The sequence below is a fragment of the Manis javanica genome, chromosome 4, assembly GCF_040802235.1.
Source record: "Manis javanica isolate MJ-LG chromosome 4, MJ_LKY, whole genome shotgun sequence".
In the NCBI taxonomy this organism is placed as follows: Eukaryota; Metazoa; Chordata; class Mammalia; order Pholidota; family Manidae; genus Manis; species Manis javanica.
This window is the reverse complement of record NC_133159.1, coordinates 23,813,526-23,835,768: the sequence shown is the minus strand read 5'-3', so window position 1 is coordinate 23,835,768 and position 22,243 is coordinate 23,813,526. Positions and strand designations below refer to the sequence as shown.

The window sequence follows — 22,243 nt, the reverse complement described above, 5'->3', positions numbered from 1 at the left end:
GTATATGTCCTTTCTCCATCTTTTTCCTACGCATATATTTCTTTTCTTCACCAAGAAATGGGATCTCGTGTGTCAAATTTTATAATTTGATTTTTTTTGGTATTTAAAAAACTCACAATTAATTTGTTACCACAGTATGAGGAAGTCCCTTTGAATGCCTTCTGGCTGCACTGCACTTGTCTGGCAATGAACACTGTTACCACTTAGCATCCTTCCAGGCTCCTTGGTGTGACCTTGTATTCATATACAAACATCTAGATATTGCACCTTCTTTTTTTTATTTTGGTATCATTAATATACAATTACATGAGCAACATTGTGATTACTAGATTCCCCCCATTATCAAGTCTCCCCCACATACCCCATTACAATCACTGTCTATCAGCGTAGTAAGATGCTATAGAGTCACTACTTGTCTTCTCTGTGCTATAAGGCCTTCCACGTGCCCCACCTACATTATGTGTGCTAATTGTAATACCCCTTGTTCCCCTTCTCCCTCCCTTCCCACCCACCCCCACCCCCCGTCCCTTTCTCTTTGACAACTGTTAGTCCATACTTGGGTTCTGTGAGTCTGCTGCTGTTTTGTTCCTTCAGTTTTTGCTTTGTTCTTATGCTCCACAGATGAGTGAACTCATTTGATACTTGTCTTTCTCCACCTGGCTTATTTCACTGAGCATAATACCCTCTAGCTCCATCTATGTTGTTGCAAATGGTAGGATTTGTTTTCTTCTTATGGCTGAATAATATTCCATTGTGTGTATGTACCACATCTTCTTTATCCATTCATCTACTGATGGACACTTAGGTTGCTTCCACTTCTTGGCTATTGTAAATAGTGCTGTGATAAACATAGGGGTGCATCTATCTTTTTCAAAACTGTGCTCCTGCATTCTTAGGATAAATTCCTAGGAGTAGAATTCCTGGGTCAAATGGTATTTCTATTTTGAGTTTTCTGAGGAACCTCCATACTGCTTTTCACAATGGTTGAACTAATTTACATTCCCACTGGCAGTGTAGGAGGGTTCCCCTTTCTCCACAGCCTTGCCAGCATTTGTTGTTCCTATTGCACCTTCTTATATATAAATAGGCTCATACTCTGCCCCATTGTTTGGGGACTTGTACTTTATTTTTCAAGTGCTGTAGTATTTGAAGATCTTTCTGAGCTGGTACGTACTCTTCTGTCAAATCTGTGCTTTCCCTGAAACCTGCACCATAGCAGTCCACAGACAGATTTGTCAGCCACAGTGGCTGGCAGGACTAGAGGATGGGCTGGGACATCCTTTTCTCACTTCCCACTGCTGCATGAAGTTCAGAGCATGAAACCTGGAGGCCGGCAGACCAGCATTCAATCCTAGCATTGCCACTATCTGAATGACCTAGGCAAGTGGCTTCACCTTTCTGAGCATAATTTCCTCATCTGCAAAATGGGGATATTAAAAGTACTTAGGGCAGTGGTGAGGAAATGAGATGATATGTGTTTGGCATTTAGCCCAGGGCCTGGTACAAGATAAACACTCACAAGTGTTACCTGTTGTTGACATATACAATTGTGTGCTGCTCTAAGAAATGCTGGGGTGAACATCTCTGTGCATCTGGCTTCTTCCCATTTCAGATGATTTATTTGGGCCAGATGCCCAGAATTGGGATTCCTGGGTCTGCAGCATTTTGAGAGGTGTGTTGGAGCCTGGTGGGGGAGCCAGGTGCCCACCTGCCTTGCCTGGAAGCAGCCCCCACTGCTTTCTCCTCCAGGCCCCATCCTTGACTTCGCAGCACAGGACTCAAACAACCCAGTGCCATGGCAACTAGTGCCAGCTGCAGGAGAAAAATTTAGACTGAGCTGTGACAGGGACCAGTGAGTGGTTGTGGATAGGGCCAAGTGGGGTATGGGCAGGCGTGAGCAGTGTCCAGCCTGTCTGGGGACCCTTTCAGGGCCTTCCTGTCATCTGGCTGTGCCAAAGGCACACAGATGGGTGGAAGATCAGGCTCTGCTTCTCATTACAGGGTGACTTTAGGTGAGAGATTCTCTTCTCTGAATCGTAGTTGCCTTCTCTATGAAATGGGGCGATCAACTGAGCCCCAGAACTGCTGGGAGTCTGGTACAAGAGGTTGGTGTATTCCTCTGGGTTGAAATAGAGACTCATGGAGGGATAGGGAGGTGGGTTGAAACACCATTCTTGTCTGTCCTGCGTGCCACCATGGCTAGTGAGGTCTGGTGCTGCTCCATGGATGAGATAGCCGGGTACGTGGGGAAGCCCCCTGCTCTGTTCATCCATTTGGGGAGTCAGACAGCTCCTCTGGAGCCACCCAGGCTCCCAGGCTCAGGTGCCCTTTCTGCAGCTGCAAAGTGTCAGGAGGTGTGTGAAGAGGAGCATGTCTTCCCAGCAGATGGGCAGCCTAAGAGTCGCTATTTTCCTTGAGTGCTTATTGTATACCAGGAGCCTCCCATATGTCATCATCTTGTATTTAATCTTCATGACAGCATTAAAAATCATTGTTAATACTCCTGCTTTACTGATTAAGAAAACTGGGATTCAGAGAAGTTAAGTGACTCAGTCAAGGTCACACAGCAAGTAAATGGTGGAGTCAGGATTGGAATCCAGGCCTGTTCAACTTCAGAGTCTGTGCTCTGAGCCAGGCTACCAAGGCCTGGCTAAGATGTTGGATTTTTATGGGGCTTTATTATAATTTGTTTGAAAGACAGGGAGGCTCAAACAAGTAACCAGAGAGTCGAGATATAGACTGAGGCCCAGCAGACCCTGGATACCCAGAGGGCAACCAAATCATCCCTGGGATACGGTAGGGCAGAGGAGGGGGCTGTCTGAGCTGGGCCTGGGCAAAGGCCAGTAGGTTCATCAGGCAGAGAAGGTAGGAAGGGCCTACCAGGAAGGAGGCAGAGGTTCAGAGTCAGGAGGCAGCTTGGAGCATTACAGGACTGGGGCAGTAGGTTGGTGGGGTCAAGAGGGAGGAGTGCGGTGGAAGAGATCAACAGGGACATCACTGCTTGAATGGAGATGGGGAGACAGAAGTATGGTCAAGATTCAGGAGGCAGTTGATCTCTCCAGGGTAGGAGCCAAGAAATCCTAACATCAGTGTTTACAGAGCAAGCTCGCTGTGTTCCAGGCACTGTTCTAAGAGCCTTGAATGACACTAATGTTCTTTCAACACAATGAGGTCGATCTGGGTATTATCCCCATGTTACTGGTGAGAAGACTGAGGCACGGAGAGATTCGGTAACTTTCCCAAGATAGTGCTTAAGTGTTAGCATCAAGTACCCCATTCTGTGAATATGCCACAATTTATTTATTGGCTCCATGTGGACATTTGGGTTATTTGCAGTTTTTTTGCTATTATGTATAGTGCTGCTATTATAAACAGTTTTGTATGTTTCTTGGTGCATATGGGCAGGAGTGTCTCTCTGGAATATTTCTGGGAGTGGAATTACCAGGTTATAGGGTATACCTATCTTCAACTTTACCTAAATGGTACCAGATGTTTTCTAAATTGGTTGGCGCAGTTTACACTCCCACCAGCAGTGTGTACATTCCAGTAGCTCCACATGTTCTCTAACACTTGATTTTTGTCAGATTTGAATTTTTACCAAAGTGGGACTATGCTGTGATGTCTCAATGTTGTTTTATTTTTCATTTGCCTGTTACTAAGGAGACTATTTGCATGTGTTTTGGCCATTCCCGTCAAGTCTGCCAAAAAAAGGTTTTGATTGTTTAATTTTTGCTAAGTGATCTGTAAGAATTCTTTATATATTCTAGATACTATTCTTTTGTTAGTTACATGTTTTGCAAATATATTCTCACAAAATATGGTTCATATTTTGCTCTGCTAATGGTACCTGATGATGAGCAGAAATTCTTAATTACTAAAAAATTTATCATAGTAAAATATACATAACATAAAATTTATCATTTCAACCATGTTTAAGTGTACAGTTCAATGGCACTAAGTAATTCACATTGTTGTGCAGCCATCGTCACATCACTGTCCAGAATTTTTTCATCTCCCCAATTTCTGTACCCATTAAACAATAACCCCCCATTCCTCCCTTCTCCAACCCCTGTTAAGCACTATTCTACTTTCTGTCTTTATGAATTTGACTATTCTTGGTACCTTACATTGTATAATATTTGTCTTTTTATGACTGTTTTATTATACTTAGCTTAATGTTTTCAAGGTTCATGTTGTAGCATGTATCAGAATTTCATTCCTTAAGGCTGACTAACATTCCATATATGCCTTTACCACATTTTCTTTATCCATTCATCTGTTGATGGACATTTGGGTTGTTTCCACCTTTTAGCTATGTAAATAATGCTGTGTGAACATTGGTGTATAAATGCCTGTTCAAGACCCTGCTTCAATTCTTTTGTGTCTATGTTCTGAAATGGACATGAAGTGGAATTAAAAAGAGGTGGAACTGCTGGAGAAATAATAAGTTTTAATGTATCCTAATTTATACATTATTTCATTTATATTTTGGGTTTTTTTTTCCTGTTTCAGGTCATGAAGATGTTCTTACACGTGGTATTGTTTTGCTTTTCACACTTAGGTCTATAATCTGCCTGGAATTGATTTTTGTGAATGGGGTATGTAATATGGATACCCAATTGTTCCAGCACCATTTACTGAAAATTCTATCCTTCTCCACTTACATGCATTACTGCCTTGCCATAAATCAAGTCTTCATGTATGTGCGATGGGTTTCTGGTCTCCCTTTACTAATCTTGTTCAAATGACTTTCCCTTTGCTAATATTATACAGTATTAATTATAGTAGCTTCTTAATAATTCTTGATATCTGGCAAGACAAGTCCCCCAATTTAGTTGTTTTCAGGAGGATCTTTACATTCTTTTGCTCTTTCACATAAGTATTATAATCAGCTTGTCAATTTCCACACACATAAAAACCTATTGGGATTTTGATTGAAAATGTATCAAAATATATGTGGAAATAAATCATTTTGAGAACTAACATCTTTACAATACTGAGTCTTCCAATCCATGAACATAGTATATTCCTCCATTTATTTTGATATCTTTATTGTCTTTCAAAAAATATTTTCTCTGTAAAAAATCTTGCATTTTTACATTTATCCCTAAATATTAATTCTATATCTACATATAGCTTTTTGTTAGGGAAAATTTCAAATATATGTAAAAGTAGACTGAATTGTAAGCAGGAATTGGCAAGTTATGGCCCATGCATCTGCCACTTTGCCTGGTTTAGTAATTGAAGTTTTATTGGAACACAGGCACAACTGTTTGTTTACTTATTATCTATAGCTGATTTCATGCTATAAGTGACAGAGTTGAATGGTTGCAATAGAGACCTTCTAGCCAGCAAGTCTCAAATATTTTCTCTCTGGCTCTTTACGGAAAAAAATTGCTGGCCACTGGCATGAAATCTCTTGTACTTATCACTCAACCCTAGCAACAATGCATTATTTTGCCTAAAAGTTTATAATAATACCTTATTATATTCAACCAGATATTCATTCAATATTCATTCAATATCCAAATTTCCAATAGTTCTCATAAAAATGGTTTATTTTTATACTTTGTCTTTTTGAAGTCGGGATCTAAATAAAATTCATACACTGTAATTTGTTGATATGCCTTTTAAGTTTTTTAATCTGATCTCTCTCCATATCTTGTTTCTCTTGAAATCTAATTTTGCAAGAGAAATGTAGTTTTGCCAGAAACTGTGTTGCTTGCCCTGTAGCTTGCTGCATCCCATGGTATAATGAAACCTGTTCCTCTGTCTTAGTTCCTGTGAACTGATGGTTGAATCTGGAGCTTTGATTAGATTTGGATTCAAAGTTTTTGGTCCACCTACTTTATAGGTGGTATTGTGGTCTCTCCTTCCAAAGGCACATAATGTCTGATTGTATTACAATATATTTTTTGATGCTGTTATAAAATGGCAACTTAAAAATGTCAGTTTCTAACTGTCGCTGGTGTATAAAAATGCAATTAACTTTACTTAAATCTTGCTGAACTCCTTTATTAATTCATATAATTTATCTACCAGGATTTTGTTTGTTTTCTATGTATATAATCATATAATCTGCAACTAATGACAGTTTTATTTCCTTTCCACTTCTTACATCTCCCCCACTCCCTTTACCTACTGTGCTAGCTAAGACCTTTCATGTGATGTTGAATAGAAGTGATGATAGTAGGACCCCTTGTCTTGTTCTGAACTTTACAGGGAATGTGATCATCATTTGACCATGAGTGTGTTTGGTATGTTTCTCTACAGATGCTCTTTACCAAGTTAAGGAGGCTCCCTTCTATTCCTGGTTTGCTCATTATTCTGAAGGGACAGTAGATTTTGTCAAATACATTTTCTGCAGTTTTTGAGATAATGTGATTTTATCCTCTAATTTATTAATGTAGCAAATTTTATGAGTTCCATTTTCTTTAGTTAAGTCACTCTTGCATTTCTACAATAAACTGGACTTGATCATGTTTTATCTTTTTTATATTTTATGAGTTCATTTTGATAATACTTGGCTTGGCATTTTTGTATTTCTGTTGATGAGCTAACTGGGCTGATTTATTCTCATTCTATCCTTGTGAGGTTTTGATGTCCAGGTTTTGCTAGCCTCACAGAATGAACTGCAAAGGATTTTTCTCTGTTTCTGTTTGTTGCAATATGATAATTTGTATATGACTAGAATATTTTTTCTTTGAACATTTTGGTAGGATGGCTGGTTAAAAAATAAAAGTCTGGACTGGTGTTGTCTTTAGGGAAGATGTTTCCTTCCCTACTGATTCAGTTTATTCTATGGTTATAGATTTATTTTGTTTTCTTATTTTCCTTGAGTCAGTTTTAGTAAGTTATATTTTTCTAGAAATGTATCCATCGAATCTAAGTTTTCAAATTTATTGGCATGCCGGCATAAGGCATTTCACAATAGCTTCTGACCTTTTTAATATCTGTGCATTCGTGAGTACTCATTCCAAATATTGTTTAGCTGTACCTTCCCTCTTTGCTGTAATGAATTTTTGTAAAACTGTCAGTTTTATGAGTCTTCAAAGAACTGATTTGTGGTTTTGTTCATCTTCTCCATTGTATGCTTGTTTTCACCATCATTTCTTTCAGTTTATTCTATTTTACAGTATCTTAAGCATGATCTTGATTTCATTGATTTGCTCTCTTTTTTCCTTTTTTTAATGAGGTGGTTTCAAGCTATAAAGGAACCTCTAATTAGGATGTTAGGTACATCCACAGACTTTAATTATAGTCTTATTATCATTCGATTCTCAGTATTTCATACATTTTTGTAACAACTTTTCTTTGACCTATGTGTTATTTAGAAGTTTCTTAATTTCCATTCATACGAGCTTCTTTCATTTTCTTTTTACTGTTATTGTTTTCCAATTTAATCATACTGTGAGCTGAGAATGTGATCTTTATCTGAGTTGTCTGACGTGGTAGCCACTAACCTCCACTGTCTATTGAGCATTTGAAATGTGGCTAGTCCAAATTAAGATGTACTTACTGTAAGTGTAAAATACACACTGGATTTCAAAGACTTAGCACAAAAAAATGTAAAAATCTCACTAATAATTTTATAGTGATTACATAAATAAGATAAAGAATACATGAAATAATTACAAGAAATGGGGATATTTTGGATAGGTCAAGTTAAAAAATAGAAAATGAATTCTATTTGTTTCTTTTTACCTCTTTAAAATGTGGCCTCTAAAAACTTGAACATCTGGCTCATGTTTATATTTCTTCTGGGCAGTACTGGTCTAAACAATACTAATCTTCTGATATTTGTTGAGATTTGCTTTATGGCCCACGCTGTGCTTAATTTTCATCTATGTTACATGTATATCTGAAAAAAGTAAGTACTATTGTTAAGAGTAATGCTCTGCATGTACACAGATTAAGCTTGCTAACTGTTCTCATTGAATCGTTTTTATCCTTCCTGTTTTACCAGCCAGCTTTATCATTAGTTAGAGATACATTAAAATGTCTTGATGTAATGGTGGATTTGTCTATTTTCTTGTAGTTTTGCTTTATGTTTCTTGAGATTATGCTATTAGCTGCTTATAAATTTAGAGCTGTTATAACTGTCTGGTGAAGCTGCTTATCATTAGGCAGTGAGGTCTTTACCTCTAGTTTTTTTTGTCTTAAAGTCTGTTTTACCTGACATAAACATGGTTACAAAACTTTACTTTGGTTGGTATTTGCCCATTCACACATTATTCCATTTTTTCTCTCACTCTTTTTGCACTATTGTATTTTAGAATTGGATTTTCTTATAAAATATAACTGTATTTCCTTTTGTTAAAGGTCTGATAGTTTTTGTATTTACCTGAAGTATTACTCCATTTACATTTGTTTTAGTTACTGATTTATTCGAATCTATTTCTACTGTCTTAGTTTGTGCTTTTCACATATCCTGCATTTTCTATACTTTTCCCGCCTTTTATTGTCTCCTTTTAGATTGAAGATTTTTTTCGTATTCCTTTTTATCCCTCTAGTAGTTTGGAAAATTTCTATCCCCTGTTCATATTCTTTTGGTGGCTATTTTAGAAATTTTAACACAAATACCTAAATAAAGGTAGCTACTACTTTTATCTTCCTCTGAAATGATATTAGGTTCTCGGAATGCTTTAATTCCAAGCCTGTGCCTTCCCAATTTATGTGCTGTTATCCCTTAAATTGGTCCTATCTTATTTTTTAATCCCATAATTTACATACTGTTGCTGTCTCATACTCTCAATGTTTGTTTAGATTTAACAACATATTTGTCGTTTTCTTTGCTCAGAATTCCTCCTTGCATCTCAGCTTTTCTATCTGGGATAATTTTTCCTTCCTTCTGCCTCAAGTTCATTCTTTAACATTTTGTTTGTTGAGAGAAATTTAATTATCAAGAAAAACAGTAACTCACTTGGTTTTCTCTGTATGTTATTTTACCCTCATTCTCAAAAAATAGTTTGTCTGGGTCCACAACTGACAGCTATTTTCCTTAAGCACATTGAAAATATTACTCTACTGTGTTTTGCCTTCCCCTGTTACTACTGAGAAGTTAGATGTTAGTCTAATTGCCATTCCTTTGTAGGTAAAATGTCTTTTGTTAAGAGACATCATAGCATGGTGCTTAAAGGTGTGGCCCCTGGACTCACACTCCCTGGATTGAAATTCCAGGTCTTTGGATTACTAGCTGTGTGACACTGGGCAAGTTGACTAACCTCTCTGTGCATTTATGTGCTTCAGTTTCCTCTTCTGTAAAACAGGGATAATAATAGTACTGGGTCTACCTAGCTCATAGGGTTGTGGTGAGGATTAAATGAACTAACATATAAAGCATTCAGAAGAGTGGTGGCATTTTTAGTGCTCTAAAGTGTTAGCTGTTATTTTTTCTCTTGATGCTTTTAAGATCTCCTTATCATGGTATTGAACAGTTTTACTATGATGTGTCTAGGTGTGGATTTACTTTTACTTATCCTGTTTGAAATTCAAATTTGAGCTTTTTGAATCTGGGAATGATTGTCTTTTATCAATTCAGGAAAGTTCATAGCCATATATCCTCAAATACGTCTTCTGCCCAATTCTCTCTCCTCCCCCCTGGAACTTTAGATTAATGAGTCCTTTTCACTCCTTGTGTCTCTGACTGTGTTTCACAGTCTCTGTGCTGTGACTATTCTGGAATAATTTTAAATTTACCTTCTAGTTCTCTGACATTTCAGCTGTGTCTAATAATGCTATCAAACCCACATATTGAGTTAATTTTAATTATTATCATCATTATATTTTTCATTTCCAGAAGTTGTGCTTGGTTCCCAACCAAATCTGCTTGGTCATTTTATAAAAATTTTTTTCGTGCCTTTCCTGCATATGTTTGACTCCTTTTATTTATTTAACCATATTATACGTGCATAATCTGTAATCTGGCCTGGTAAACCCATTCTCTAAAGTCTTTGCTGGTCTGCTTCTGCTGTCTGTCATTGCGGAGCTTCATAACGCTGGTGTACAGACCCCTGAGACAAGGGCCAGCCAAAAGGTTTTCAACTGTGAAGATATTCTTAATATCTTCTCTGCTTTCTTTCCCAGATGTCCCCTGTTTTCTTTTCCTCCCCCTCTGTCTCAATTTACTTTTTTGAAAGGCTGATTCATTCCCATGGTTAAAAAAAAAAAAAAAAAAGTGAAAAGTCTTCTCATCTTCCAGCTCCTTTCCTGCTGGCAGCCTCTTGTGGATTCTTCCAGAGATATTTTATACAGGTTCAAGCAAATACAAATTTCAGAATTATTTTCTTTTTAACACAGATAGTAGTGCACTACACACATTGTTCTTAACTTGTTTTCTAATCTAAAAAATATGTCTCTGATTATAAAAGAAATACATGCTCATTTTGAGTAACACAAATTCCCAAGTGTCTACTAGAAAATGGAAGTCCCCCTGGAATTTAATTCCCTACAGATAACCTCCATTATGTATCTATAAATATATATTTACATAAATGGGCTTATGTAACAGATACTGCCCGTAACTATTCCTATTTTTTCTTTTTCTCCAAATAATACACCTTGACATCTTTCCATGAAATCTTTCCACACCAGTCAGTACTCTCCACATAGCCTGGCAGTTAAGTGCCTGGGCTTTCAAGTCAGACAGAAGTAGGTTCTAATTCCAGCTCTGCCACTTAGTAGCTATGGGACTTTTCAGATCCTCTCTGCGCCTCAGTGTCCTCATCTTTAAAATGGGCGTAGAAACAGTACATACCTTATGGTGTTCGAGACCTTAATAAGATCATGTATGATGTGCTTTGTCCAGGTCCAGTTACTTTATAAGCCCTGGATGAATAGCGGTTTTATTATGACTTACTCTTCTTAATGGCCACCTATAATCCATAGTACGATGTATCACCGTTTATTAACCATTCCCTTTTGGCGGTCATTGGACTGCACTCCATTTTTTTGTTATAACTGCGAACCCAGTGAACACTGAACATGCTTTGCTTCTTTCACCTTTGTGTGAACATCTTCTTGTGAATTCCCTGAGGTGAGGTCACTGGGTCCTCTGAATTCTAATATCTGCTTCTGCTTTCTCTCCAAGGAGGAAATGAAAATGTCCCATGGAGTGAAACAAGTGTGTTATGTAGGTTTTTACTTTTTATTACTGCTCTTCTTGCTCCCTCTCCTCAGGGCTGGGGGATGGGAGGGGTTCTTACAGTAGAAGCAGTCTCAGCCCCCTGGCCTCCCCTCCTCTGTTGCATTGTATTCCCATAGCCTATGGTGCTGAACCTCAGACTATCATTTTCCCGAGGTGGAGCCTGACCATTTTATGATAACTCATTCAAGGATTAGTTTTCAGACCCATCTGCTTTACAACAATTCCTCTTGGTTTGCAATAAATTAAAAGAATCACAGCATACTTAAAATGGGATAAAAGCCTAAAGAAAGCTAGGATAGGGGAGAGAGAAGGGGAGAGCTTGTTAAAACAATCCTTCACCCTTTACCAATCCTGGAAACGTACAACTGCTAGGCTCAAAGTTAACACTGAGCTTCCTGACATCCAAAGCAAAAAGGGGAGCAGGCTAGGTCTCATAGCTCATTAGAAGACTAAAAACTACTCTGCATCTTGAAATGGTCGTGAAGGGCTGGGGGTGAGAGGGAAAGATGAGGAGATGGGAATGAAAACAGGCTCCTCTCCTGAGATAGAGACCAGGAAGTCAGCAAACATTTATTGAACCCTACTTTGTGCCAGGTCTTTTCTAGCCATTGGGGATATAGTGGGGACCAAGACATACATGTTCCCAGTCCTCATGGAGCTTACAGTCCAGTGAGAGAAGGTGATGTTAAATCATTAACAGGTGCTGAGCACGTTGAAGGGCCTACGCGGTTTGGTTCTGAAGTGCTCTTCTCCCCCAGGAGCTTGGTTCCGGCGCAGTGATTCATCTCCTGGGAGCAATCAGCCATGGCCAGGCAAGGGGGCTCCAGCTTCCAAAGCTGGAGGTTCTGAAGAACATGATGGAAGTCAGCTTAGCCTCACCTGCCCAGAGGCCCAGAAGGAAGAGAAGGCCCATGGTCCAGGGTCCCACTGGCTGCCAGGTACAGAACAGGTTCTTTACAAAGGCAATGTTACTCAATCCTGCTGAGAGGCAACTTTATGCCTGTTTCACAGAGGTGTCACTGCAGCCTTGAGAGATGGTGAGACTTGCCCTGGCTGCACAGAACATAATAGCCAGAGGCGGGGTGAGACCCCCACCCTCCTGGCTAGCCTGGGGGTCTGCATGCTCTTTCTCCTGCACTCGCAAGTTCAGGAGCTTGACTGGAGCGAGGGAGGGGCTGGGCCTTCAGTGTGTTCAGAGGAGAAGCAGTTGCTGACCTTTGTTCCTCGCCAACCAGCATGTCCTGCTGTCCCAAAGTCCCCCTGGCCACCTCCCTCAGGAGGGACAGCATGGGTCCCTGCCGCCTCTCGGACCCCTTGCACCCTCTGAGGAGTCGGTCCCTTCTCCTCAGGGACCGCACTATCTCCACATCCTCTTTCTTTTGCAGGAGGGGGTTCTAGTTAAGGAGGCTTGTGCTGAGTGTCCAGGGTTGAGTCCTTCTGCCCTCTCCCCTGCCTCCCTCGCTGGAGCATGGGTTAGGGGGGACGTGGGAGCGGGGAGGTGACCGAGGGAAGCAGTGTCACCCTGGGGCTGTGCCTCAGTTTCTCCCCCTCTCCCACAGTGCTGCCCAGCTGGGGCAGAAGAGGAGAAGCCTGGTGAGCAGGAGGGGCCAGAGTCGTCAGGTGAGGGGCCACAGAGGGCGTCCTTCGCAGCAGCTGCTGGGACCAGAGGGGCTTATACCCAGCTCCTGGCCTCAGGCCCTGTTAGGCCCCTTCTCTCCTCCCTTCCTCCCTCCCATTCAGCTTGGAGTCCTTTCCCAAAGGGCCGGGGGCTGCGGGCTGCCTGGGCTTGGCTCCCAGATAGACATCCTGGACATCTTAGGTCCCTGAGGGAGGGAGCCCTCCCTTTACTGCCTCAGTCCCCCAGCATTGAGTTGCCTCCTTCTCTTGACCCTGAGCCTCCCCTGGAAGCCTGGGAGCCTCTTTCCCCACAGCACAGCTTCAGCCCCAAGAGGAGAAGCTACCCGTGGATATCAGGGTACGGGGCACTGTGGTCCATGCCATGCAGGAGATGCTGTGGAGCCGGTAAGACCTTGCTCCCCACTTTCCCGACATCTGTGACATCCTGATGGGTGCATGCCACCGCCTCCCAGGGCCATGCCCTGTTCTAAGGACTTCTGTGTGTATGACTTGACTCTGTTTTGTAGCTGTGAGGTCATTTGCCCACACAGTGTGCCCATGAAGAGCTGAAATTTGAACCTGGGTCTCTCTGGCTTCAAGGTTGTACTTTCCCACTAAGCCGCCACAGCTCTTGGTGTCCGCTCCACTCCTCGTGGATGTCACCCATGGCAAATGCTTTCAGACAGAATGAGACTCTGTGCTGGGAGCATCTCAAGAGATCTAAGCCCAGAGCTCTCATTTACTAATGGTCAGACCAAGGCCCAGAGAGCGTAGGACTTTGCAAAGGCCACAGCGAGTCAGTGGCAGACTTGGTTACATGCAGGGCCAGGGTGCTCTCCCCTGCCGTGACTGATGCCTTACCCTCACCCCAGCCTTCCTCCACTCCATACATACCCCATTTCCACTGGCCAGGGACAGCATGCGCTGAGCAGTCAGATCTTGCTTTGCCACTAATAGTGAGGCTTTGGGCAAGACCCTGAGCTTCTTGAAGCCTTAGCCAGCCCATCCATAAATGGATAATGACAGTTACTTCTTTCTCACAGAGTTGGGGGTGAAATTGATGTAGGGAAATGCCCAGAACAGGAACTGGCATTGGCCCAGACTCTGCCCCCCATGCATACTCTCCTACTTCGGCTGAGAGCCAGGATAACCTCACGAGCTCAGGACTGTGGCCCTGCCCTTGCCCTTTGCAGCCTTCAGGAGTTCCCAGACCTGGCGCTGAGTGAGGAGGTGGTAGAGGGCATTGCTGCAGGCATCGAGGCAGCCCTCTTTGACCTGACACAAGCCACCAGTTGCCGCTACAAGACCAAGTACCGCAGTCTGCTCTTCAACCTGCGGGACCCCAGGAACCCGGTGAGCAAGACTTGGGGCCGCACCAGACCCTCCCAGGTGCAGAGCCCTGGCAGAATGGGGGGTGGGACTCTCAGAGCAGGGTGGTGCAGCCCCAGCCCCTGTCTCTGCAGGACCTGTTTCTCAAAGTGGTTCATGGAGAGGTCACCCCCCATGGCCTGGTGAGGATGAGCTCAATCCAGCTGGCCCCCAAAGAGCTGGCCTGCTGGCGGGACCAGGAGGAGAAAAGGGTGAGCAGTTGGGTCAAGTCAAGAGAGAGGACAGGATGTGGTGGGGAGGGGGTGGCCTGAGGATGGAGCAGGGAGAGAGAGACAGACAGATAGCAGAGTGAGGGGGAGACAGTGGGACATGGGGGGCATGAGACAGAAACAGACCAGAGGAAACAGAGTAGACAGCCAGGAAGAGAGATTCTTCCCACATACAAAAATGGGAAAAGAGGCAGAAATGAGAGGGACTACAAATGGGGGACTCAGCAGCGAGATGACATCCCTGAGAGGTGTCATCTTCCATTTGCTTTCCTATGGAGCTGGGCTGGGGCTTGGTGTGGGGTACTGGGGATGATGGTTCACGGTCTGGAGTCCAGGACTGTCACCCACCAGGCACAGGGGGCAGACTCCTTGGGGTGTGCCTCTTTCCATCCCAGCCTCAGAAGCTCCAGAAAAGGCTGGAAGTCTTCCTAGGGCCCAGGATGGGTGAGGGACCCCACAACGTCCAAACCTCACAGTTACATCCCCATAACTCTGTGTCCCTGGGTCTCTCCCTGCCTGGGAACTGCTCAGGAGCAGGGAAGCTGTGGGCATTAAGCCAGCTCTGTGGAATGCTGTGCAGTTTGCTGAAGGCCCAGTGAGAGAGGGAGGACTGATCTGTGGAATAGGCCAGTTGGGGTGGGGTGCTAAGACCCCAGTTCTCGAAGAACTAGGCTGATTAGAATTAATAACTAGAATCCACCAGGTGAATCTTTCCACCGTAGGCTGATCTTCTGTCCAGGTACCCTGGGGGACCAGGGAGCAGGAACATAATTTGCAGGAGCCAGTATCAAATAAACTGTGGGGCCCTTGTTCAACACCTCTTCACAATTTGAAGATGACGGCTTTAAGCATGGGGCCCTCCTAAGCACAGCTGCACAGAGGCCCGTGCCCATGAAGCCAGCCCTGCCAGGGAGGATAGGACCTCTCCGTCCAGGGGTGGTCAGAAAGGGAGAGACAGGCTTTTAGGAAACATTTCAAAGAGGATGACCTTGGTAAACAAGTATCACAAGTAGCATTTACTATGAGCCAGGCTCCAGCTAAGCACTCGGCATATGCTGTTTCATATAAGGTGCTTAATTCCCAGAGAACAGGTAAACTGAGGCTTGGAGCAGCAAAGTACTGGCCCAAGGCACACTGTCTTATGGGTCTTTATTGATGGCCTAGCTGGCACTCCAGAGCCTGCACTTTCAATCATACCATACTTTTCCCAGGATGGGGGGTGGGGGTGGGGGGTAGAATCGTCAGAGGCAGAACTGACTTGTGGGAGAAGGTGGAATTGAGGAAGACTTCCTGGAGGAGGCAGGGCTTGAGTTTGAGGGCACGTGAGTGGTTTCTGGAGATGTAGGGCTGACGGGGAGAGCTTTTTAGGTGAGGGTAATGGCAGAAGCAAAAGTGTGGAGGAAGGGAAGTGTTGGCATGAAAGGGGAACCACAGGAGGAGAGTGGGCACTTGGGCTCTAGGTGGCCAGAGACCCCATAACCCTGCCAAGCCTGGGATGCTCCACCCTGCCAGGGCCTGGAGATCATTGAGCAGCAACAGAAGGAGCCATGCAGCCTCCCAGCCTCCAAACTGACCCACAAGGGTGAAGTTGAGATCCTGCGGGACATGGAACAGACACTGGAAGATCTGGTGGTAAGTGGGAGCCTGACCTGGGCCGAGCATGACCATGTCCATGGGTCCCATGCCTCACCTCACCAGCGTGTGGCCTTGGGCGAGTCACCTGACTGCTGTGGGGCCCATGGACTTCATGGTAGAATTGGGTGTGGGTAACGATTGGTGCCACCCAGCGTCTAGGCAAGCATGAGGCCTGTCAGCCCCTTCCAGAGGCTGGTCCTCCTTTTGGCCTCGGCCCAAGGCACGTGGTGGTAAGTCTTGTTGCTGCAGTTCTCCCCAGCCTCAGACATTCCGACCACATCGTTGGCTGGGAAATAGGAAGGCCACATTCTGAGGCAGTGGCCTTTTTGGATTTGAGGAGCAGAGACAGACTCCATTCCATGGAACAGCCTAGGCATGCTTCAGGCAGGGAGCCCCCTGGAGCCCCGGACAGTCAGTGCACAGTCTCCTCCTGTTGCTGGGGATCTGCTGCGTCCTCATGTTCATCCTGCACCTTCCTTCCTGGGGCTCCTCCATCTTGCATACGGCCTGACGCCGTGGCTCAGCAGCCCTTGAATCAATGAATCCCTCAGTTCACCTCCTGCAGCCAGTCAGCACTCCCCGTGGCTTATCTCAGTCACTCTCAGAAGGCTGCTGTAGTTTTGGTTGGGTGTCCTGTGGGCCAGATGTTCGCCCCAGTCTAAGCAGCTGTGTGACTGAATGGGGGAGCATAGGGTGGGCCCCTAGAGCCATGTTCATGAATGGGACACAAAAACATCTGCCTCTCCTTAACCAATAACCAGGCCGATAACCAGAACTGCTGCCTGTGCAGGAGGAGCCCTAAGAGGCTGTGGCTGCTCCCCAACCCAAGCCATAGTCACTGAATACATTGAATGTAAATGTAGAGGGAAGAGCTGGGAAGACCTAGAAAGAAACTAGCTCAAGACAGAGGAAGAGAGAGTGGGTGGCAAAGTAGGGGTGGGGATGATAACACTAATAGCTGGCTTTGCTCTTTATTGAACACCAGCTATGTGCCCATTTTACCCACAGTGCCTTATTCATATCTCACAATAATCTGTGAAGTAGGTGAGGCCAGTTTCCTGAATGAGGAACCTGGAGCCATTTGCCCAAGGTCACTCAGTTGGCAGTGGGGGAGCTGAGATTTAAAGCTAGGCTGTGTGACTCTGAAGCCTGTGCCCTGGCACGACTCTGGAGGTGGTTTCTTAGGTGAAAGTAGAGTTTCATAATCTTCTTAAATCCTCCTAAAGCCATGTTTGTTTTGTGATTAAAGATGTTTCTATTATGATGAGAAAAGGTGATTCCGCAGTAGGCATCAAGAGTCTTAAAAATGTTCATTCTTCCTGATTCAGTCATCTGCTCCTGAGAACATTGTCCTAAGGAAGTAATGGAAAGTTTAAGAAAATACTTTATACACAAGGATGTCCTCAGTACTGTTTATGATCGTGAAAGCCTGGGAAGGACCCAGTCACCTAGCAACAGAGGTGACATTTACACAACAGTGCATCCCATGTGGGTAATGCCTACAGGGACTGTATAGCAGGGCAAGTGTCTCTGCTGTGATCCACGGGCAAAATAGGAATAAGGCTGAATATCTGATCCTTGCTGTTTTAGTAAAAGGACCCCTAAAACCCTGGGCATAGAAAAAATGTTATAAAGGGATACTCAGAATATTACCTCTGAGTGGTGGGATGAGGGGTGATTTTTTTTTAATTTTCTAAATTTTCTTTAACAAGTTCACAGCACTTTTTAAATAAAATAATATATCCTTTGGAAAAATGAAACCACATCTCTGAGGCTCTCTACTCATGGAGGGCTCCTGACTTCCCCAATTGCCTTCCCAGCCCACCTCTCTCCCCTCCCATGCCTTCCAGGGACCCATGGTGTCCATAGACTACAGCCCACTGGCCCTGTCTACCATGTTGAAGTACACCAAGGAGCAGCACGCGGACACCAAGGAGCAGCACGCGGATGCCACGGAGCAGCACGCGGATGCCACAGAACAGCACGCGGACACCACGGAGAAGCAGGAGCACTGCTTCCTGGACCCCAGCTGCCACGTTTGCATGGGTCCGGGGAAAACATAGGAAGGGTACAGGGGTGGTGGGCAGGCTGGAGCTGAGTGTGGAGTTCAGCGGCAAAGGGGATTCATGGTCTGGGGAGAAGGTGGTAGGGTGGGAATGATTGTGCCCAGGTCACCTTGAAAAGAACCTAGTTCAAACTCTGGCTCTGAAGTCCTGGGCTGGCTTCAGCCTAGCAGCCTACCGGTATCAGCTCCTGCCTCTGCTATTTGCAGACTGTGAGCTGCCAGCATCCTTCAAAGCCCCCAGGAGGATGGGGAACAATGTCTTCCAGAAAGCCCAAAGTCCAGCCCTTGTGTCCTCTCCAGAGATGCCCAAAACTGGGGGAAAGCTTCCCACGGAGCCCCAAGACAGGTGTGGGATGGCGGGCAGCATCAGTGGGGGAGGCCATCTGCTGGGGCAGCAGGCATTGCATGGGCTTTTCTTCCTATATGGCCTTGGGCAAATCCTGCCTCTGATGTGGGTCTCACTTTCTCCATCTGTGCAATGGAACTAATCATCCTGACCTACTGGTTCCCCCTGCACAGGCCATGCTTGGACCACTGTTCCAGCCCCTACACTGGGGACACTGATCCCTCTCCAAATAAAGGAAGGGGATGCTGGGGGTAGTCTTGATGATCTGCTTATCTGGCCCTGTCTCTTGTCCCTCCCTCTAGGCTCCAGATGCCTGCTGAGCCCACAAAGGCCCTGCCCAGCCAGCCACTCTGGGAGGGGGCTCTGGACATGTTCTCCATCAAGCGGTTCCGCGCCAAGGCCCAGCTGGTCTCAGGACACAGCTATCGGCTCATCACGGTACTCCTGCCCTGCTCGCGAGGGACTCCCTCACACACTGACCAGTCCACCCAGCTTCTCACACCACAACTCATTCAGTCATTCTTTCTTTTGCTCATTCTAAAACAAGTCATTGATACCCTCCCTGTGCCTGGCCCTGTGCTGAATCTGGGGGCAAATGAGACCCCAGCCCCATTCCTGCAGACACACACATGGGTAAGGGACTCCCTGTGACCCTTGGCGTAAAGCAAAAGGACTCAAGAGAGAAGTCTGGTGCCTCTCTGGTCCAGAGGAGGGTTTTAGGAGTGATTGATGAGTGACCCAATGATCAGCTAAAGTGTTAGATGACGGCTGGAGGATATGAGAGGGAGTGAGGGGCTTCTGAGAAATTAAAGGAGATTGGCCAGGATAGGAGGTAGGCCTCCAGGGGCAACTAGGGCTTCCTCCGCAGCTACTGACCTTCCAGAGGTACTGCTGCTCCTCCTCTGCTGCAGGATGTGGCTTCCAAGTGGCTGGTAGTGAGTATGTGGTAAGTAGGTGGGAAGTTGGGGACTGACTGGCCATCCTACCTGCCCCCAGGCCTTGCCTGAGGTGATCCGCTCAGCAGGCTGCATCCCCTGCAGCACCATCTGGGACCTTCTGGCCAGCATCTCCCCAGCCAAGGCTGAGGTAACTGCCCACCCCTAGGCCCCACCTCTTCTCTTAGCCCCAGGCCCGCAGCCCTGTGATCCCTTTCTCCTTGCCTTTGGAGCAGAGGCCTGTGTAGGGAATGTGGGTCTAGTTCCCACTGTGACTTCAGGCTTACTCTGTGGCCCTGGGCAAATCACTTTCCTCCTCTGCAAAGTGAGGACATACTTCCTCAGGTTCTCAGAGGGTTAGATGAGACCAGGGGTGTGGCAGGAGCAAAGGATGACTGCTCCTGAAGCTCTCCCCTGCCTGCAACTGCAGGACGTCTGCGTGGTCAGGCTGTGCCCACATGGCACTCGGGACACCCAGAACTGCCGCCTGCTCTACTCCTACCTGAACAATAAGCAGCGCCACGGCCTGGCTGCTGTGGAGCACGTGGGTGTGGTCCTGCTGCCCCTACCTGCCTTCCAGCCCCTGCCCAGCAGACTGCGCCCTCTTGGAGGCCCAGGTGAGTGCCCCGGTGCCCACACCAGACCCTGCCTCCTTTCCCTTGGTGACACAGCTGCCCAGGTCTCCATGGAGGTAGGCATGTCTCAGGAGGAAACCTCTCAGCCAGGTAAATGTGGTAATATCTCATACTTGTATATTCCCTACTAACATGTCAGATGGTGTTCTATAAGCTTATGTTAATTCATTTAGTCCTCAAAGTAAGACCATCAGCATGTTACTATTAATTTCTTCATTTCACAGATGAAGAAACTGAGGTAGAGAGAAAGCCAGTGACTTGTCCAGAGTCACACAGCCAGTCAATAGCATCACCCAGGCTTCACACCCAGGCAGCATACACAGCATGGCTACAGAAACTGGGCTCCTAACGCCTATGCTAGACTGCCTCTCCAGTTAGGCACCCTGCATAAAATCTCATGGGACAGCCCCATGTGATGCAGGTACAGCAGGACAGAGGCAGGACCCACAAACAACTTACTGAAAACATCATTAGGAAGGAAGGAGGTTTTCACCACAGCTCTTTTGGGCTACACTTGGCCTTTGTGCTTGGATACCCTCCAGGAGGTGGCTCCAGGAAAGCATCCAGGCAGTGGGTGGGGGTGGTAAGGGGTGGGCTATACTCATTCCTGAGCAGAGTACTTGGCCTTTCTGGGCTGTCTCTGCTGGGGACAATGTGGCAGATTCTGAATCCATAGTCTTGAGGTTAGATCATCAGTGCCCCATTCTCAGCCAGGTGAGCCCTGTCCCACACTGAGAGTCAACATTCTGAAACATCCCACTTTCCCCAGCACCCCATGGATCTGCTCTCTGCTCGAAAGCTCTTCTTGGGGTCCAGTCTCTAGACCTGCTGCACCTTCTGGTGGTTGTGCATTCTCTCCTACCAGGCTTTTGGTCTCTTCTACCTTCTCTCCCCAGGCCTGGAAGTCACTCACTCAAGCCTGTTGCTGGCTGTGCTGCTCCCCAAGGCAGGCCTTTCTGCCAAAGCAGAGTGCAGCCCCTTGTGGGAGAAAGTTCACAAGATGGTCACCTTCAACAGAAAAGCAGAGATAACGCGCTACCAGCCAGAAAACAAGAGGCCAGATGTGGCCATGAAGGGCTCCCCTTCCTCAGGGGGTGCTGTGCATCAGAGCTGGGGCAAAGGCAGCTTGGCCCCAGGGGGAATCCGTGCTTGGAAGGGGCAACCCCGAGGCAGGGGGAGACTGGGGGAAGAGCCTGAGCCTGAGACCTGGCAGGGTCCTGGGAGAGGGCGTTGGCCCCCAAAACCAGGCTGGTGCCAGTCCTTGCAGCCATATTCAGCAGCATCAGCCAGCCATGGCCGGCACCTTCACAGGGCTTCCTGTCCCCACCAAGCCCTGCTCCAGCATCTTGAAACCCTGGTGGCCATGAGCCACCAGCTCCAAGCTTCACTGATGTCCTCAAACTAGCAGCTCCTTCCCACAGCCCCTGCCCAGTCCCCTGCAGCCCCTGGAATTCTTGGCCTCCTCTGCCAGCCCCCTGCAGTTCCAGAGCCCCCTAGCCCAGCCCCTGACTCTTCTTTGAGCCCTACAGATGGAGCTGGCACTGAGTGTCGCCTCCCTCAAGAGACCTGACCCTCATTACCCAGCAGAAGGGAGGCTTTGAGTCCCTCACCAGTGCTGAACCCTGAGCTGTTCCAGGGAGAGAGACAGGGACAGAGGAAGGCAAGGATCGGGTGTTTGAGTTTCCTGTTCTGCTGTCTGCTTGGTGTTGATTTTTGGTTCAATAAAGAATTTGGCAAAGTTGAGACTACATTTGCTGGCTGGTCAGGAGAGACCTGGGGCCTGGCCGGGTATAGATTGGGGTGGATGCATCTGTGAGTTTGTGTACAGATGCAGTAAAGTGGGCGGGTAGAGGGGGCAGCCTTGCCAATTGCTTTTCTGAGGTCCTGAACCATCACTCTGCTCTGGGGCACAGCTGTTGTCGTAGTGGATTCTGGAAGCATTCTGCAAGTATTCTGAACTAGGAGGAAGACGTGATAAGAGAAGGAAAGACTAGGGTGGGGAGAGAGACAGAAATGAAGTTTTTGAAGGGGCTTAAACACCTAGAAATTGTTGGGGGTGGGGGAGAAGAACAAGTCACAATGGTTTTAAAATTCAGTTGCCAGGATTTTTTATTTGGATAGTTGAGGGGTATCACCATATTCACTATGTATGTCTGTGTCTGTGAGTGTGTGTGTGTGTGTGTGTGTGTGTGTGTCCTCTGTTGACGAAGTTGGGAGATCCATATAGGATGACTCCTCTCTGTACCTCTTGCCAGTTCCCAGAGAC

General features: G+C 45.9%; 1 protein-coding gene across 1 annotated transcript in view; it reads left to right on the top strand.

The window, feature by feature from the left end:
• Positions 1–21,709, top strand: part of SPOCD1 (SPOC domain containing 1) — a 28,009-nt gene extending 6,300 nt beyond the window's left edge. The window contains 13 exon segments of the mRNA XM_073233563.1: positions 11,090–11,131; positions 11,905–12,084; positions 12,706–12,766; positions 13,042–13,168; positions 13,957–14,116; positions 14,227–14,343; positions 15,874–15,993; positions 17,847–18,042; positions 18,269–18,407; positions 18,710–18,845; positions 19,404–19,493; positions 19,773–19,959; positions 20,874–21,709. Of these exon segments, the coding sequence (XP_073089664.1) occupies positions 11,090–11,131; positions 11,905–12,084; positions 12,706–12,766; positions 13,042–13,168; positions 13,957–14,116; positions 14,227–14,343; positions 15,874–15,993; positions 17,847–18,042; positions 18,269–18,407; positions 18,710–18,845; positions 19,404–19,493; positions 19,773–19,959; positions 20,874–21,547 (2,229 nt within the window). The 3' untranslated portion in view covers positions 21,548–21,709.
• Positions 21,710–22,243: the final 534 nt, after the last annotated feature.